This window comes from Rhipicephalus microplus, chromosome 9, assembly GCF_043290135.1.
Source record: "Rhipicephalus microplus isolate Deutch F79 chromosome 9, USDA_Rmic, whole genome shotgun sequence".
In the NCBI taxonomy this organism is placed as follows: Eukaryota; Metazoa; Arthropoda; class Arachnida; order Ixodida; family Ixodidae; genus Rhipicephalus; species Rhipicephalus microplus.
Window position 1 is genome coordinate 59,072,967 of NC_134708.1, and position 18,905 is coordinate 59,091,871.

An 18,905-nucleotide genomic window follows, 5' to 3' on the forward strand; every position below is an offset into this window, starting at 1 on the left:
CTTTATAACGGGTTGGTGACGTGTGTGCCAACATGCTTGCAAGAAAAAAAATAAAAAGAAAACTTTCTTTTTATGTTGGCTTAATGTCTTATCTACTTCGATTAAATCAATCTTATTATAACAAAAAAATAATTTTATGTTTCATCTCTCTGCCTCTTCAGGCAGAATGACTTCATTTTCCCAATATTCCTGTTCTTTATGTTTACTTTTCTGACACCATGCAATACTCTGACCGTCTCTTACTTGCTTCTGCTGTGGACGTGTTTAGCTTTTTGTCCCTAAAAACCATATCCTCATGTAGGCGTGTACGCACACGTATACTTGGGTGGATATCCCCGCATTCAATCAGGACATCTTCCGTCGTTTTCTTAGCTCTTCGGAGTCTCCACAGCATGTACATTGTTCTTATTTATTGAATCTCGCTTTATTACTACGTGTTAAAGGCAACCCGATCTCGCTTCTTCAAACAATAAAGTTCTTCCCCGTGAACTATCATAAAACCTCTTTTGCCTTATTTTGCTCTCCCCCTTTCGGTACTGACTGAGAGCCGGCTTCTTTTCCATCGAGGAGAGATCTCGCGCCCCCTCGTGGGCTGCTTCATTGAGACTGAGATGAAAGTTGTTGATATGTGCAAGGTGAGCTGGGAACCAACTTAGAAGATGGTGTGTGATGTCTTTGCCATGTGGTATTCGCAGCGTTGTTTCTGAGACAGTACCCTTTTCTATAAGGTTGATGGTGCACGCTGCACTGAAACCACTGTCGATGACTTCAATTTTATTGAAGTCATCGACAGCGATTGAGATGAAAGTGGTTGATATGTACAAGGCGAGCTGGGAACCAACTCACAAGATGTTGTGTGATGTCTTTGCCATGTGGTATGAGCGTTTCTTCTGAGACCGTATTCTTTTCTATAAGGTTGATGGTGCATGCTGCACTGGAATCACTGTCGATGACTTCAATTTTATCCATCCCGAGTGCTAGTACGATGGCAGCCTGTTCCACAATGATTGGGTATTTCGTCCTGACCGTCGCTGAGTCGACGACACAGCCAGCTCCATCGACCACCAAGGCCACAAAAGCTTTCCTGGCGGGTGACTTTGCTAAATAATGTACGCATTGCTTTCTCTCCTATTTCGATTAATAAAGCTTTGTTCGGGTAACCTACTCAAACGTGAGCGGCAGATCTCAAGCATCTTTTCAGCGGCAAAGCACTTGAGTTTCTCCACTTGTCAGTGTGTCATGTCGCCACCACGGTCCATTTAAACGGATTTGCAAATGGGGTTAATCCTCACTTTATGGCACCGTTTCATGCTATGCATATTACGAGCTTAAGGTTCGTCGTTACTGCCTATAGAAGATGTTGTTTGGCTTAGCAGCAGTGTCGAAATTCCAGGTGAAATTTATCAATGCACTCAAGTTTCTTATCTAAAATCGGAGACACTAACACGCATCTTTACAGCAATGTCATCACTTCGAAACGTCACCACGTTAACCCAAGAAACATATTTACATCTATTGGCCGCAGTAACAGCTTGCATTGTACATACGCATTGATCACCACTGTCCATTTTTTCTGTGTGCACATGATATGTAAGATATATCCGGAAATAAATTTCTTCTAAACCAGTGCTGCTAACTCCAGGGAGATTTCTCTAGATCTAGAGAATTTTAGACGTATTTAGGGAAAAAGGAAAATTTGTCAGCATCTAAGGAACTTTTCACTTCCCCGCGAAACAAGCAGATCGACGAAGAGACGTACCGCCGGCAACCTCTTTTTCGTTCCTCTTTCCACCTTTTCTCTTTTACACCGTTTCTACACTCACCCAAAGGCGCTGTGCGATGCCATGCAAAGGGGGACAAGGCCGGTTTACGCCCCCAACGCTGTGTCAGCGCTCTCCTCTCCCCCACTTCATTGCGGTTACTTCTGTGCAGCGCGAGGCGCTGTTCTGTGCCGTCGGTGTACGACGTCGATTGCCTGAATTCTGCGAGAACAGAACGACGACGAAGGGACAGCAAAGAGACGAGCGCTAACTTACAAGTGTTGGAAGTTAGCGCTCGTCTCCTTATTGTCCATTTGTCGTCGTTCTGTTATCGCGCTATATCTACCGCCATGTCATACCAACTAGCGCGAACCGCCACACTTCTATGTCTGAATCCCGATTCGAAACAAAGAACATAAAAAGTTGTTTCTCCCGAGCCAGCCAAGCATATGTTTTCAATTCACCAGCCTCCCATTTTCACGCCTTTCACCCACGGCGTTATTTCTTTGGCTCGTTGCTGTTTTCCTATCGGTTTCCGTTCTTTGCGAATGCTGTCACGTTGCTAGTGAGCTTGTGGAGCCATGTGGCTCCGCCAAGGTCACGAAGGTTTCCGTGAAAAGCGTGGCCAGAGTAGTAGGCTGCATGTACGAAGTTATTCGCACAGCTGAAAGAAAAGTTGAAAACAAAGTGGCTGGTGGAAAACTGCAAGAATATATTTCAAACAAATATATGGCAGCCAACATTTCTAATAAACATACCTTTTCGCAACCATTCAGCAGGTTGCGAGGGATGAACTGCCAACTGGCATTATATGCTGTCATGGTTAGACTATTATTCGTCACAATATCTTGTATCGGATATCATATGAGAAAGCTTGAGACTACGTTGTTACGAAGGCCGCGACGCCGACACGGTCCCGAAGGCGCCACTGCTCCGAACTCCGCCGACACGGTCACCAGCCGTTTGGTAGCGTAGGTTTCTCAGCTCGCGACTGCTTCTGCGCAGTGCTGATAGACGGGCGGACGAGACGACGGTCAGTTAAGGCAAGGTTTATGTACAGCATAGAAATAGAGGCGTTACAAATTCGGCACTGGGGCCGACAGTTTAGGGACTCGAAGAGCCGAGATGTCTTCTCTCGCACACTGTTGCGAGGCGCACCGCCCACGAGGTTACGATGGGCGCCACGAAACTCGCCGCTGTCAAGGACACCGGGCGCGCCGACTGCGAAGGGGCTCGAACCAACGAGAGGCTTCTCTGACACATAGGTCAGCCAATGGTAGTGTATAGGTGTTTTGTGGGTCAGCTGCTGGCGATGCGCCGCAGGGCTTTTTTTATAGGCACCGGGTGGATCCTTTGAGTAACCGAATGTCCAACCAGAAGCGCCACTGGCTGTGGTGTCGGAATCCTCCAACGGGGCCCGCCGCTGCGCGCGGTTGCACCAAGGACGAGGGATGTTGCCACGCATTGCGTAAGACTCGCCAGACTGGAAGGCGCCGATTGCTGCGTGTGGTTGCAGCCAAGGACGAGTGACGTTCCCACGCATTGCGTAACACTCGGCAGACTGGAAGGCGCCGATTGCTGCGTGTGGTTGCAGCCAAGGACGAGTGACGCTCCCACGCATTGCGTAACACTCGCCAGACTGGAAGGCGCCGATTTCTGCGTGTGGTTGCAGCCAAGGACGAGTGACGTTCCCACGCATTGCGTAACACTCGGCAGACTGGAAGGCGCCGATTGCTGCGTGTGGTTGCAGCCAAGGACGAGTGACGTTCCCACACATTGCGTAACACTCGCCAGACTGGATGGCGCCGATTGCTGCGTGTGGTTGCAGCCAAGGACGAGTGACGTTCCCACGTATTGCGTAACACTCGCCAGACTGGAAGGCGCCGATTGCTGCGTGTGGTTGCAGCCAAGGACGAATGACGTTCCCACGCATTGCTTAACACTCGCCAGACTGGAAGGCGCCGATTGCTGCGTGTGGTTGCAGCCAAGGACGAGTGACGTTCCCACGCATTGCGTAACACTCGCCAGACTGGAAGGCGCCGATTGCTGCGTGTGGTTGCAGCCAAGGACGAGTGACGTTCCCACGCATTGCGTAACACTCGCCAGACTGGAAGGCGCCGATTGCTGCGTGTGGTTGCAGCCAAGGACGAGTGACGTTCCCACACATTGCGTAACACTCGCCAGACTGGATGGCGCCGATTGTTGCGTGTGGTTGCAGCCAAGGACGAGTGACGTTCCCACGTATTGCGTAACACTCGCCAGACTGGAAGGCGCCGATCGCTGCGTGTGGTTGCAGCCAAGGACGAATGACGTTCCCACGCATTGCTTAACACTCGCCAGACTGGAAGGCGCCGATTGCTGCGTGTGGTTGCAGCCAAGGACGAGTGACGTTCCCACGCATTGCGTAACACTCGCCAGACTGGAAGGCGCCGATTGCTGCGTGTGGTTGCAGCCAAGGACGAGTGACGTTCCCACGCATTGCGTAACACTCGCCAGACTGGAAGGCGCCGGTTGCTGCGTGTGGTTGCAGCCAAGGACGAGTGACGTTCCCACGCATTGCGTAACACTCGCCAGACTGGAAGGCGCCGATTGCTGCGTGTGGTTGCAGCCGAGGGCGAGTTACGTTCCCACGCATTGCGTAACACTCGCCAGACTGTAAGGCGCCGATTGCTGCGTGTGGTTGCAGCCAAGGACGAGTGACGTTCCCACGCATTGCGTAACACTCGCCAGACTGGAAGGCGCCGATTGCTGCGTGTGGTTGCAGCCAAGGACGAGTGACGTTCCCACGCATTGCGTAACACTCGCCAGATTGGAAGGCGCCGATTGCTGCGTGTGGTTGCAGCCAAGGACGAGTGACGTTCCCACGCATTGCGTAAAACTCGCCAGGCTGGAAGGCGCCGATTGCTTAAACGGGCTCGCGGGCTGAGGGAGCTCGTGGTGCGCTGCGTGACAGACCGGCGCCGCCGCTTGATGACGTCGTTGAGTTGATCGCGTCAGGCGGGCTCGATTGCTGGGCTTGAGCCAGATTGCCTTTTGCAGAGGCATTGACGTTCGGTGTGGACTCGCAGGCGTAACAACGTTTTTCAAGACACTGTTTATAAGTTATGTAGGCGTGCATCACTTTATGTTTTATATGAACACCGCCAAGCTTTTTCTGCAGGAGTTGCAAAATAAGAGAATTGATGAATTTTGGAAGCTTGCTCGCCAGAATATTACACGTACTGCACTTTGTATGATCGTTCTGGTTATAATTATTGTTAATTATTTTGTCACATGCATGTGATTACAAGTGCAATCTATCGCTGTGTAAGATTTCCGTGTTTTGCGTGGAACAGCTAGCAGTGTTCTTGAATATTGTTTTGATAATTTATCCCTTCTTCGTCATATATGCAATTCTTTGTAATACATCTATTGTTTCTTGAAATGTTGTACGTAGACGGAATGATACCTTCTTTCTTGGTGATTTGTATAAGATACTGCGAAACTCCTTGCCCCCCCCCCTTAATGCCATGACTGCTTTACCTTTGTGATTTCATGGAACAATATGGTGTTTAAAGCTTTGCGATTTGTACTGCGTCATTTTTTTCATCTTCTGGATGGTGATTTTAGTGAATATTTTCATACCATTGCACAAACGAATGCACCTATATATTATTGTCGCCTCGTACTACAGGGTTTTGCCGTCGGCGCACCACGGCCGAGATTTGGCGAAAGACCGAGAGCTATTGAAGATTACCTCTTACAGCAGCGCATGCCACTGCGGCGGCAGTCGGGGTCCCCAACACCAAGGCGATCTTCTCCAAATTTTCGGAGCCTCCCAGGAGCAACGCCGGCGCGCTCGCCAAGCCCTAGTCGGGAAAACTAACGACAGCGACCTTCGGGAGCGAGGCCGCTGACACTCGACGCAAGCAAGGCCTCCCACCGACGCAAGCGTGGACACGGAGCGATTCCCCGACGACAGCGACGAAAGCCAGAAGCAGATTTTCTCTGGATATACATGTGGTAGTCGACGGTCACCACGACGTTAGTGCGTTATTGGACACAGGTGCGGACTACTCGATCATAAGCGGGAAACTAGCAGCGCACATAAAGAAAGTTGTAACGCCTTGGTACGAAGCACAAATTCGTACTGCCGGCGGGCACGTAGTCACCCTAATCGGCATGTGCACTATCAGAGTGAGCATTCGGGGACGTACGTTTCTCGCCAGATGCCTCGTACTCCGTGACTGTTCCCGAGACCTAATCCTCGGAGTCGACTTTTTGCGGGAGCACGGCGCTATTATCGATCTTCGAGAGCGTACCGTGACGTTTTCGACAGCTGGATCCTCCTACAAACCTGACGACATCCGTGACAGCACGCTTCGCGTTTCTGCCCACAGCATCACGTTGCCTCCGCGTTCAAGCGTCCTAGTTGATGTGGTGTCTGACAAGTTGCGGGATGGTGAGGTTGTCGCCGAAGGCATTTTGACGCTTTTGTTCGCGCTAGGTGTCTGTGCCGCACGCAGCCTCGTCACGCTTTATGACGGACACTCTGCCCTACTTGTGACTAATTTCAGTAACGAGTACCGGCATCTGTTTCGTGACACCGCCATCGCTTTCGCCTACCCTATCGCAGACGTTTCTGAATGCTTCGCATCTACATCAGCCAACGACGGGCTTCGACCGACACCAAGCGACGTGACTTCACTACTTGGAAAAGTTGATGTCAACTCGACCCTCTCGGAACAACAACAGACCGAGCTACGTGAACTGCTATATCATTTTAATGTGTGCTTCGCGTCCACCTCGAAGGTTCGTCAGACACCGATCACCAAACACCGAATAGTTACGTATAACGACGCCTCGCCCATTAAACCACACCCTTACCGCGTTTCGGCAAAGGAACGTGACGTTATAAATGCTCAAGTCAAAGAGATGTTGCAACATGACATTATCCAACTTTCGAAAAGTGCCTGGTCATCTCCGGTTGCGCTCGTGAAGAAAAAAAATGGCAGCATATCCACGGAGTGAATGATGGAGAGTGGGGCGAAGAATTCGTCCGTCCATTCGTTCTTGCTTCCGTCTGTCCATGCGTCCGTCAGTGTGACCGTACATGCGTCCATCAGCCCGTCCGTGCGTGCGTCCCTGCATTCGTCCATGCAGCCGCCCCTGCGTCCATCCATGCATCTGTCTATGTTCGTCCATCTATTCAACACTCCAAGTACCACCATCTCGCATCTTTTCATCATATATTCCCCATATAGAAGCACCGCCATCGAGCGGACATTCCAAGGACTAAACGAGAGGTGGCACACGCACACTTTCTTACGGCTTCCGCTTCGGGTCCACTTCCCACCTTTAACCACCTCGAGTTCATGGTATATACTAGTTCACTGTATTCATGGCACTGCGGCCGAACGCTCGCTAAACCTTTCGAAAACCAAGGAGGTTACGCCCAGCGAGTATGACGTAGCAAACGTTTTCAGTCAGATAGTGCTCAATGTACATGCCAATGGCTGCTAATGGTGATCGCAGCCTGCGCGTTAACTAAAAGCCGAATGCTCCTGTCTCTCATTCCCCATTAGCAGCCATTGACATGTACATTGAGCATTATTTTTTATTGTTCCACAACGCACAGAAGAAGTCTCTCACCGGCACCTTCTTGGAGGTCAAAATGTTATACTTGTTACATACTACGGGGGACGAACGGGTGCCGCTATAAGGAGTTTTGTCCCTAAAAGATGGATCACTGCGCTTCTGCGTGGACTACAGGAAACTTAACACCGTGACTAAAAAAGAAGTCTATCCGCTGCCTTGCATCGACGATTCCCTCGACAGACTGCGGCGGGCCAAGTATTTTTCATCGATAGACTTGAAAAGTGGCTACTGGCAGATCGAAGTTGATGAACGAGATCGTGAAAAAACCGTCTTTGTTACACCGGATGGCCTATACGAATTCAAAGTGCTTCCCTTCGGCCTCTGTTCCGCACCTGCGACATTCCGAAGAATGATGGGCACTGTTCTTACCGGTCTAAAGTGGCACACGTGCTTAGTTTACCTCGATGATCTTGTCGTGTTTTCTGCCACCTTTGAGGAGCACCTGAAGCGTCTGCAGAATGTGCTGGAAGCGCTCCGCTCTGCTAACCTGACACTCAAGCCAGAAAAATGCCACTTCGGTTACAAGGAACTTAAGTTTCTCGGCCATGTTGTCAGTGCGGATGGTATTCGACCAGACCCTGACAAAAGTACCGCCGTGGCCTCGTTTCCTGTTCCACGTGATAAGAAGGCAGTGTGTCGCTTTCTAGGTCTCTGCGCGTACTATCGCCGCTTTATAGCCAATTTTTCAAGGATTGCTGAACCGCTCACTCGACTCACTCGTGAAGATGTTCCATTCGTCTGGGAGGAAGAACAGGACGCAGCTTTCTCTGAACTACGGGAGCGTTTGCAGACATTACCGGTCCTCGCTCACTTTGACGAAGACGCTGATACTGAAATTCATACTGACGCCAGCAACGTGGGTCTTAGTGCTGTCCTCGTACTACAACAAGAGGGCACAGAGCGAATGATAGCGTACGCTAGCCGCACTCTTTCCGAGATCAACTACTCCACGTCAGAGAAAGAGTGCCTCGCTGCTGTATGGGCCACGATGAAATTTAAGCCTTACCTTTACGGAAGCCACTTCAAGGTAGTGACCGACCATCATTCGTTTTACTGGTTAGCCAACCTACGGGACCCGTGTACGTGACTGGCACGATGGAGTCTTCGTCTGCAGGAATGCGATTTCACGATCGCTTACAAATCGGGCCGCAAGCACGAAGATGCTGATTCATTATCCCGTGCACCTGTTCAAGTTTGTGGCCACGACACCGAGGATGATGATGGTTTCCTTGGGGCCCTTACTACAACATATCTGATTACGTGACAGCGTGCGGACGATGAAATTCGCGCAGTTATCGAAAACCTTGAAGTACGCAACTCGTCCATACCTCGATGTATTTCTCGAAGTCTGTCGTCGTTCTGTCTGCGAGATGGGGTCCTGTATAAGAAAAACTCCAACGGTAATGAGAGAACCTATCTTCTAGTTGTGCCAACTGACATGCGTGACGACATTCTTCTTGCCTGCCACGATGAGCCCACATCTGGTCACTTAGGTTCCTCTCGAACTCTCGCTCGAGTTCGACAAGCATACTACTGGCCTAAGCTTTCTACATCAGTTAGGCGATACGTGAAAAGCTGCCGGTAATGCCAACGCCGCAAATCCCCGCCACTAAAGCCCGCGGGGCTTCTTCAATCAATAGAACCACCCAGAGCGCCATTTGATCAAATAGGAATTGATTTACTGGGGCCCTTTCCACTATCATCTGCCGACAACAAGTGAATCGTAGTAGCCACCGACTATTTGACCAAGTACGCCGAAACAAAGGCACTACAACGCGCTACGGCTTCCGACGTCGCCCAATTCTTTATGGACCAGATAGTTCTTCGACATGGCGCCCCGTCGTGCGTAACCACAGAGAGAGGAACATAATTCACGGCCCAGCTCGTTCATGACGTATTCAAGCTCAGCTACACGAACCATCGCAAGACCACGGCATATTATCCGCAGAGCAACGGCTTGACGGATGACTCAACAAGAACATCGCTGACATGTTATCTATGTACGTAGATGTCCAGCATAAGACCTGGGACCAGGTGCTACCGTATGTCACATTCGCGTACAATACTGCCGTCCAGGAAACTACGCGATTCACACCTTTCCGTCTTGTCTACGGACGTGAGGTCCAGACCATGCGATGCTTTGATCACTACTGATGCTGTGCAGCTTACCCAGTACGCCGAAGAAGCACGCCAGTTAGCACGCCTGCACATTGTACGCACCAGCAGAGTACAGACGCGTGCTGCTACAACGCTCGCCATCGACAAGTTCAATACCATCCAGGCGATCAAGTTTGGGTGTGGACTCGAGTCCGATGCCAGGGATTATAAGAAAAACTGCTCAGTCGCTACTTCGAACCATACAAAGTCTTGCGACGCGTGAGCGATGTGAACTACGAGGTAGTGCCTGATGGCGCCTTCTCGCCACGACGGCGAAGGCACTCCTCGGAGATTGTCCACGTAGTGCGCCTGAAGCCGTACTTCACGCGGTAGTGCGACTGCGCATGAACCATATCGCTGTTTTTGTGTATGCGCGTATTTTCTGTTGGTTCGCCCCGACTTTGCCTTTGTACTTTCCGAGCATCAGAGTAATGCCTTTTTTTTTTCTCAGGGGGGGAATAATGCCACTTGGCCGCTAGTTACGGCGAGCGTAAGCCATGGCTGCCCGCGAAAATGGAAGACGATGTTCTGGGGCAGCGCGTGCTCTGGCTAGTTGTTGATTATTGAAGCAGCCATCTTGCCAGTTTTCGGTGCGTCTCCCCGCCAGCTCAGTTCTTCCTAGTTGAAGACCTTTTGTGGCACGTGAAAATATCATAAAAGTGAACTTTGAAATTGTTTTTCACAGCACAAACACATTAGTTGTCTGAAAACCACTCTACACAAAAATGTAGAGAAATCTAGGGAATTTTTTTTTTCCAGAGAGGGATAAAGGGGCTCCGCAGGTTGCAGCACTAATTGGCCGTGAAGGCCTCCAGTAGAGAGGTCGGCACTGCGATCGTGTTGACGTCAGAAATAGGAAGCATAGTTGAGGAATGCGGCAGCTTTGCTTTCGCGATACCACTTGCATCGTCCCCCATGGCAGCACCGGTGCTTCGTCGAGATTTTACGATGCTAATTAGACATGAGAGTGCCACCAGGGGCACCGATTCGTTGTTTAAACTTTGCTTGCCTGCATTATCAGGTCCTACGTACCGCTTCTTTAAGCACTGAGCTTCAAAACAAAGGGAAGCACGCGCGGTGGTTGTCTACAGCAAAAGCGCAGGAAATGCGGTGTTCTAGCAATCAAAGTCGTTCCCGGCATCCTATGAGTGACGTCATCACGTAGGCGGTGCCACGGTGTGTCCTCGAGGCCAATATACGTAGAAGAGAATGACGATGGAGGTATTTTGCAGACTCCCGCTAGTGGGAGCTAGTGGTTATATGGAAGACGAAGAAGGTGTTTTGTGTACCAACTATTCCTTTGTGAAGCTAAGTTTTAAGTGTAGCCCCAGACACTGTTCTAAATTTCGTGCTTCCGTTTTGGGACATTGCCACAGAGATGTATTTGAGGAGGTGTGTAAAGTTTTCACAAACTTTAGTTCCTTTGTCACGTCGTCAGCTAAGCAGGCGTTCTGCCTGACCCTGAAAAAAATGCCTCCGTCACACACTTCTCCATACCTTCTGATAAAAATGCTGTCAGACACTTCGTGGGCCTTTGTGCCTATTATCGTCGGTTTATCACAGACTTCGCCTGCATCGCGTCGCCGCTAACATATCGCACGAGAGACGACGAAGTTTTGGAGTGTAACGGAGTACGATGAAATTTTCCCCCCACAAGCCAATTTGCAATCTCTTAGATTTTTGACCACTACATTAAAAGATTACTTGGTACATGCAGAAACAAAAAATGTGATAGCTACAGATGCTTCTGTGAACAATGAAAAGGCAGGCGTAGGAATTGCGTCTGATTTCCTCGGCTGGTCTTTTTCAGTAAGGCTTCTAGATTTCACTCCTACATTTGAAGCCGAGCTAGTAGCTATTAGTTTAGCTCTTCGAAAATTTCCTACGACCGAGACCAGTGCAATCATCCTAACAGGCTCACTTGCAGTGTTTGCAGCTCTGACAACCTCCGAACAATCTCGTGCCCTAGCAGCGTTCCACACATTAGCACCACCCCATTTTAAGCACCTCAAATTAGTGTGGGCCCAAGTCACTGCGGATTACAATTAAATGAATTGGCAGATGCTTTGGCACGAGCATCACTTGATGGACCAGTAATTTCAGTACTTCCCGAGTTAGAATACTTATCAGGGGTTAGATATAGTAAATTCGCTATTTTTACAGATAGTTTAGAAAATATCACACAATGAACAGATTATCAGCACCTCGAATTTCTATGGAAAGCCCAGTAGAGTCAGTCAAAAAAACTTGAAATTATAATCTCGAGATTCCGGTGCCGTGTCCCCCTATTAAATTTTTATTTACACAGAGCTGGTCTGACACTTTTCCCCTTTGTCCGTTTTGCAAAGAATCAGAAACTATTGAACATTATTTTGGCTCACGTCGGAACTATGCATTAATTAGGAAACGACTTCTAGATATTCCATTTGCGAAGCTAGGTTTAAATTTAACCACAGAAAATGTTCTAAAAGCAAAGCAGTAAAGAGTAAAGGTTTTGCTGTGGGAAACACTGCATACTTGGCCACTCCCCAGGTTTTACCTTGGTGGACATGAAACATCCTTTCTCTCTCATTGCTCAGAGACAAACGGGCCCTCGTGCTAACTGCCGCTCACAACTCTTTCCTCGGCAGTTCTGGCTCCTGTTCTTGTGAATGTCGTTTTTTTCGCTTAAAATTCCCCTTAGCTATGCATTATCTGGCCAAACTTCAAGTTTTGTTAAACTGTCTCCTCATTGCGAAGAGCTTTTCCTTTTTTCTTGAGACAAATTATGTGGTCATTATGAATTGAAATGTAGGGAAAACACCATTACAGAAATGTGTCTAGATTTTAGTCATTGTGTAGACTAATATCGATATATTTCTCAAAATCTGACATCAAATCCTCCTCAAAAACTAATCGCATTTTAAACTGCGATACTCTAGCTGGGCTGTACACGATAGAATATGGTACATTAGAAAAGAAAGTGCAATGCTTGTGTTTATCCCTTTCTTCAGTGCAGTTTTTGTTTTGATGTGCACTACCATGGCTGATGATTACTATCCAACATTGTTAAACATTTCATTTCTGCAGTGCCTTCAAGCATTGAAGATATACGAGTAAATAATTAACAATCAAATGAACACATGTAGGGACAAAAGCAATTTATTGAACAATCTTCGAGGTAATGCAAGTCACTGTACGGAGTGTGCCCACTGCATGAATTTACTGAAGCTACACTGCACAGGACTGGAGAAGTTGGAAACAAGTTAGCCCCCTGAAAAGCGAGCTGCCAGCACAACTTTTGTCACAGAGCGCCGTGCAGGTCCAACATTTACTGTTGCTCCGGAGGGGTACAGTTCACTTGGTTGAAGAGCCTGTCCTTGATCACTTGAGACATGAGGCCATGGATGACCTCGATGGTTGTCTTGCAGCTGTCTCGCGTCGCCTTTGCAAGCTTGTCCTCAGTTCGCTTCTCGTGCGGGTCAAGGCCGAGGACAAAGCCGCCCCGGCCGAGCTGCGACTCGGACTGCTCCAGCTTGTCCGACAAGTCAAACACCTGTCCCGTCGTGTAGTCGGCGTTCTACGAGAAACAAATCCTCTTTGCTTAGCTATATCGATAACCTTGAGTAAAGTATAGTAAGAACGTTCCATAACACCTCTTCGATGCAAACTCTGGTGAACTGTCGATGGATATGTAAAATTTGCAATAAATTTAATATCGAGTGAACAACAGCATAAGAACTCAAAGACATGATGCCAATACAAACGTGTTGACTTACAGTAGCACCGATAATTGGGCTAGTTGGTATTAGTTCATCACAGACACGGACACTAGAACAGGAAATCGCACAGACCAAGGCGCTCTTGGTCTGCGCGATTTCCGGTTCTAGTGTCTGTGTGTGCGCCATTATGCAGTCAAACGGTGTTGATTTAAGATACCGTATTTACTCACGTAATCCTCGCACTCACATATTTCTCGCACCCCCCACATCGCCCAAGAAAAATACGATTTTTTTTTTTTTTTGCCTCGAGTAACTATCACACCCACGAAAACTGCCGCAATAATGTCGTCGGCTCGTTCCAGCCACTGATGATAATAGCGCGTGCCATCTGGCGCCATTTCTAAAGCATTAAGTGTACTATTGCACGCAGATTCAATCCAATCCAAGCCAAGCTGAAGTGGCCAGTGCGCATTGTGGCGTGTTTCGTATGCTGTCTCGGTAATCATGGCACGTTATGGAGTGATACTGAAGCTACACGGCTGCTACAAGTTGCAAGTGATAGATCATGCACTAAACGATGGCAACAGAACCACCGGTAGGCTCTTCGGAGTCTACAAGTTTTGTGTTCGCTACTAGTGACGGCAGCTGAAAGCCATGAAGACACGTTGGGCCTGCCGTGGGCCTAAAACTGGGTTTGATGGTAAACTTTATTTCTTCAGAAGGAAACTGCGGACGATTCTGTTAAATAGCCATCAGCCCAATACTGACGTCCAACGCTTACCTTTTGAGTGATCCTGTTGAACGACGAACGCTACCGTTACGCCCGCAACACCCACAAGCTTTGTGTATGGTATTCTGATTCTCGACTATTTGCTTGCACTTTTTGTGTCTCAAATAAATCTTGCCTTGTGTTGAACCTCTGCTTTTATTGTTGAGGTAAGTTCTAATTAGTACTTCTTAAAGCTTGCTGTAAGAATCCCGATTTGCGGCCACTTCGTTTTCTTTTTCACTCTGTACGTTTTCGTGGAAAGTTTTCCCCGCGTAATTCTCGCACCCCTCAACTTTGCACCAGTTTTCCGGCAAAAAAAGTGCGAGGATTATGCGAGTAAATATGGTAATAGTTGTGTCACCCTCAGGTCTGTCTTCTCGCGCTGTTATTTGTTCACTGCGAATCATAACCCACCAGCTCACTAAAAAAACTTTAGCGAAGTTTACATCAAGCTTCCCATATGATGTTATACTAATGCGTTGCATCCGAGAACAAATGAATCTGTGGTAGGTGCAAAATATATGTTTAACAACAAAAAGCCTGTTCCGGTGATGTGCTTTCAGTAACAAAGTAAAAAATGCCGACTTACTTGATGTCTCAAGCCTCTAAGCATGCATTTGAAAAAATTACGAAACCTGCACACTAATTGCTGACCTAAAACAGTTCGAAAGCTCTTAGCGATGTTGCTTTCTGCCACAGTAACCATTCAAACACATGGCGGTAACATAAGATAGTAAATTGAGCCCTCTTTCACCTGGCTCTTCAGCCAGCCATTGCTAGGGGGACATGTGAGTTTGGAAAAAGATCCTTGGGTCAGATAACCCAATGGGCAGAGTTGACCCCATTTCTTACTCCACTCCTGCTCACTTCAAATGAATGAAAGTATACATAAATATTAAGTTCAGTGAACTTACAGTCAGTAGACTGGATGAACTGAGCGTGTTGACCCAGTACTTATTCCAGAGCGAGTCTAGGAGCCTGCGGTCGAGCAAGGACTTGAAGTAGGACACCTCGAGAGAGTAGTACTGCTTGCAGTGGACTCCAAAGTCTTCGATCTTGTTCAGCGGAATGGTCTGGTACTCTGCCGGACCTTCGTCCGGGGGCTTGTAGCCCTGTTCGAGGAACATAAGAGATTGGGTCCAGTCTTGAGGGCAGGCAAGAAAGAACGCCAACAAAAATTGTGCCGTATTTACACAATTCCAGTACAAGTTGTTCCTTAAAAAAATTGAAGACTGTATGTTATAGTCACGGAAAACTTACTGCAAGACAACTGCATCCAAAAGCACGCTAGTCACTGTCCAACAATCTGGATGTCAATAATCACTCACACAGCTCCTTGACTTTGCCAGTAGCCCCTGACAACACTGAATGATCATGGTCAGATAACATTGCCAATTCGTAGTAAAGGCTTCTGTGAACACACATACTAAATACTATTATTGCAATGCATGTGGCAGGAACTTAGCAATTTAATATTGAATGAAGCCAAAAAGCCCTTCTCTTTCACAATTATGTTGCCAACTATGCACAGTGAGTAACCAATTATGCAGTAAGTTTTAAAGTATTTCCTAGTGCCTACATGACATACACACATGCACTCACTAAAGAAGAAGAAAAGGAGGAAACGTTCAATACCTTTGGATAAGTCCTAAAAGCACCCAAGTTGACTTTTCCGGCCGAGATGGTCCTCACAGGGTCAATCTGCGGAATAAGTCAGACACAAGTGTAGTTAGAACACATAATAGCATGTTCCGCCCGTAAACGGCACACAGACATAATTTTCGCAGTTTAATATTGCCCATACAAAACATGCATCACCATAAAACTCGACGGCAACCCATCTTAAGCATGATTGGCTGCCCTCTGTAGATTGTGCCAGGCAGCCAATCATGATGGAGAAATGAAGTCACGATCAGGCTTGACTGCGAACAAGAGTGCTTTTTTGACACCACCACAAGTTCAATCTGCATCATAGACCAACGTGTTGTCTTAATGACATTAGTTATAGAAATGCTTAAGCAGACTTTTTGATTAACATTTGAAATGTCACTTTTTATCAATACTGTCGATTACAAGCTAAAAATAAATGTAAGCTCTGCACACAGTTGTCACTGAGCCACTGCCACAATGAGAGAATTTTAACAGACGTTCAATCCAATTGCACATGTTCATTTTCACAATGTCAAGCATGTATTTCATAATTCAAGTAGATGATTTTCCCACACAGACCCATATTCATGTCACTGGTTTTCAGTCAAAAAACTAGCCTTCCTGCCAAATTCCAAATGTTACTGTTTGGGAAAATCTATTGTACTTGAAAAAGGGGTGACAAAGTTTTAATTTCTAGCATGCACTGCACTTATGGCTGGAACAGAAACCATATAGCACAACTCTCCTGCACAGAGCAGTGAAAGACTCACCGTAGTCCTGTGGCCAAAGCTTATATATATTCTCAAGTTGCAATTGACCATAGACCCTACAAGACAGCCGGAACAATCCACGTTACCCTAGAGGTGATTGGATAGCAGTTTCTGGGAAACCACACTCTGACAGTTCACGCGAGAACAGTTCTAAAAAGGAGAAAGCACTAACCACAATAGCAACAAAGGGCTCCTGAAATTGTTGGTTGAGCATCTGCGTGCTGACGTCAATGCCCGACAGCCAACAGCCATAGCCGGGGTGCGAGTGGTACCAGCCCACGACGTTCTCCAGGCGGCCGACCGTCTTGGCATTCTCGGTATATTCGGCCATGTACTCGTAAGCCTGAGCCTGGGCATTCACCCTCGTCTCGGTCCCTTCAACCGGCAGGGCAAACGAGTCCATCACTATCATCGTGTTGGCGTCCACCTAAAAGTTGCAGACGGTAATTAGATGCAAGTTGTGTGAAGCACTCGCACGCAGTCTACAGGCCATTTTTATGATCGTAAAGCTTTATTTCCTGAGAGATAGTTTGCCCGAGGCACGTAACCGCAGTCATCCTCTTAGTACAGTGTGTACATACCCAGTTTACTTTTCTTGAGGTGAAAAGTGTGGACCTGGCTCTTACATTGATAGTATGCCCAAAAGACGGGCACTAGCATATGCAGCTATTACACTGTTTTCATTTGAACCATGCTACAACAAGCTGGACAAATGTGTTGTCCTACTTGTTGTCGTTCAATAAGACGATGGGTTACTGCTGCCCCAACCTGCCCTTATCATGCAGAACTAAAGCAGAACTGTTATCATGCAGAACTGTTCCAAATATAGACTATGATAGACTACAGTTTCACAAGGAAACTTCTGCCTGCTTTGCCAACAAAGAGTGGGTCGAAAGTGACTTTCATGTTTGCATCTGCACTATGGACTGGTATCAATACAACACCCTGAACTGCGAGTAAACAAAATGCACAGTAAAATGTGGATTTCTCGACTCAATTCGATTCCTGTATTATCATTTCTCAGTCACTGCCATTTGATCCTGGCAGTAATACTGGCAAAGGAGTATAATGAACAGCACAGGAAAAGAACTGCTACATCATCCCCACAAGTGCATCCCATTCACAACACTCACTTTTCCTAGAAGCAGTCCCATGACTTCCAGGGTTCCACCGGAACGTGCGTGCATCACCATCTTCAACAGTGCCAGTGCAGACACCTTCATGTCCTTGAAGTAGTGGGGGCTGCGAAGTGCAATTGGCAGTGTTGTGGTTACTGCTGACTACATGCAATAAAGGGCTGTGAAAATCAATCGCATTACGACAACACAAACAAATTCTAGTGCTTATTTTATGTGAGTGATTACCTAGCTAACAAGTGTTTGCAATCAGCGAGTAGATGGCATTCCACAAGTGTGGAGGTTTTATGCACAGGTAGGATGACAAATATCAGAACGTTCACAAACACGAGCATACACTTTCCGCTGATTTTCGCTTGTGAAGTAGAAGGAGTTTTATACATAGATGCTGCTTGACATGCTTCTGGGTGAAAAAACACGAAGCCAAGAACATATGACTGAAAATGGAATCTCATTTCTCATGTAAATTTCCCACAATAGAAATGTTTAAGGAGATGCAACTTGGCTGAACAGGAAAGCAAACACATAAAAAATATTGAACACCACGTCACAGATGAAGTTCAGCTCAAAGCTTGCGGCTGCGTTTTTCTACCTCCTGCTTTCCACTGTCCCGGCTGTACACACAACTTTTAATATTCATTTTCCTTTGCATGCTCGATTGTTTTCGGCTCCCAAGACTAGGCTGCACACGCCGAATTCCAAGAGGAGAGCATGCTGTGTTTAAGGCTGCTGGGCAGAGTGCGCATTTATAAACATTTCTCGATCTACTCATTGCAAATTTTGAGCTGAAACGCGGCAACAACGCCACAGCCGGTTTCTTTGACCCGTGTGAGCTCAATGGGTGAAGGGTCCGGCCGGAAGCTAAACTTTCACAATCTTTTTTTACAGGCAAGCCCAACAGCGACAATAATAATTTATACAGATGCGCAAGAACGTATACTACTTAGCAGCAGGAGATGTATCGCGGTGTACCGGTGGCAACGAGTGCACAGCAATGACAAAAAAAAATTTCAACATACTCTTTCTCCCACGGCTTGGCTGTGAGGATGTCCTGCTGCTGTTTCTTGTTGTACTTGTACAAATCGTCCACGCTCTGAACCGTTTCGACATTGTTGCTCATCTCCCAGGTCTTCTGCGCCATGTTGTTATCCATGATTCGCGTTTACGTCTCCCAAGTGCCACGAGAACGATCGACTTTTCTCGTTCGGTTAACAACTATCACTCAATTACAGTGTACAGTCAATCAACAATCAAGTGGCGGCCGCCATTCACAAAAGTGCAGAACCGCAGTGTATTTTGTAACACTATACATTTAAAACCAAAAT

The 18,905-nt window shown here is 47.4% G+C and overlaps 1 protein-coding gene across 1 annotated transcript; it reads right to left on the reverse strand.

The window, feature by feature from the left end:
* Positions 1-12,677: 12,677 nt before the first annotated feature.
* On the reverse strand, positions 12,678-18,864 carry CSN5 (COP9 signalosome subunit 5). Its single transcript, XM_037415257.2, has 6 exons — positions 18,600-18,864; positions 17,578-17,686; positions 16,617-16,871; positions 15,660-15,725; positions 14,939-15,136; positions 12,678-13,113 (listed from the first exon to the last, which is right to left on the reverse strand). Exons 1-6 carry the CDS (start codon positions 18,731-18,733, stop codon positions 12,865-12,867), a joined length of 1,011 nt encoding a protein of 336 aa, XP_037271154.1. The 5' UTR covers positions 18,734-18,864; the 3' UTR covers positions 12,678-12,864.
* Positions 18,865-18,905: the final 41 nt, after the last annotated feature.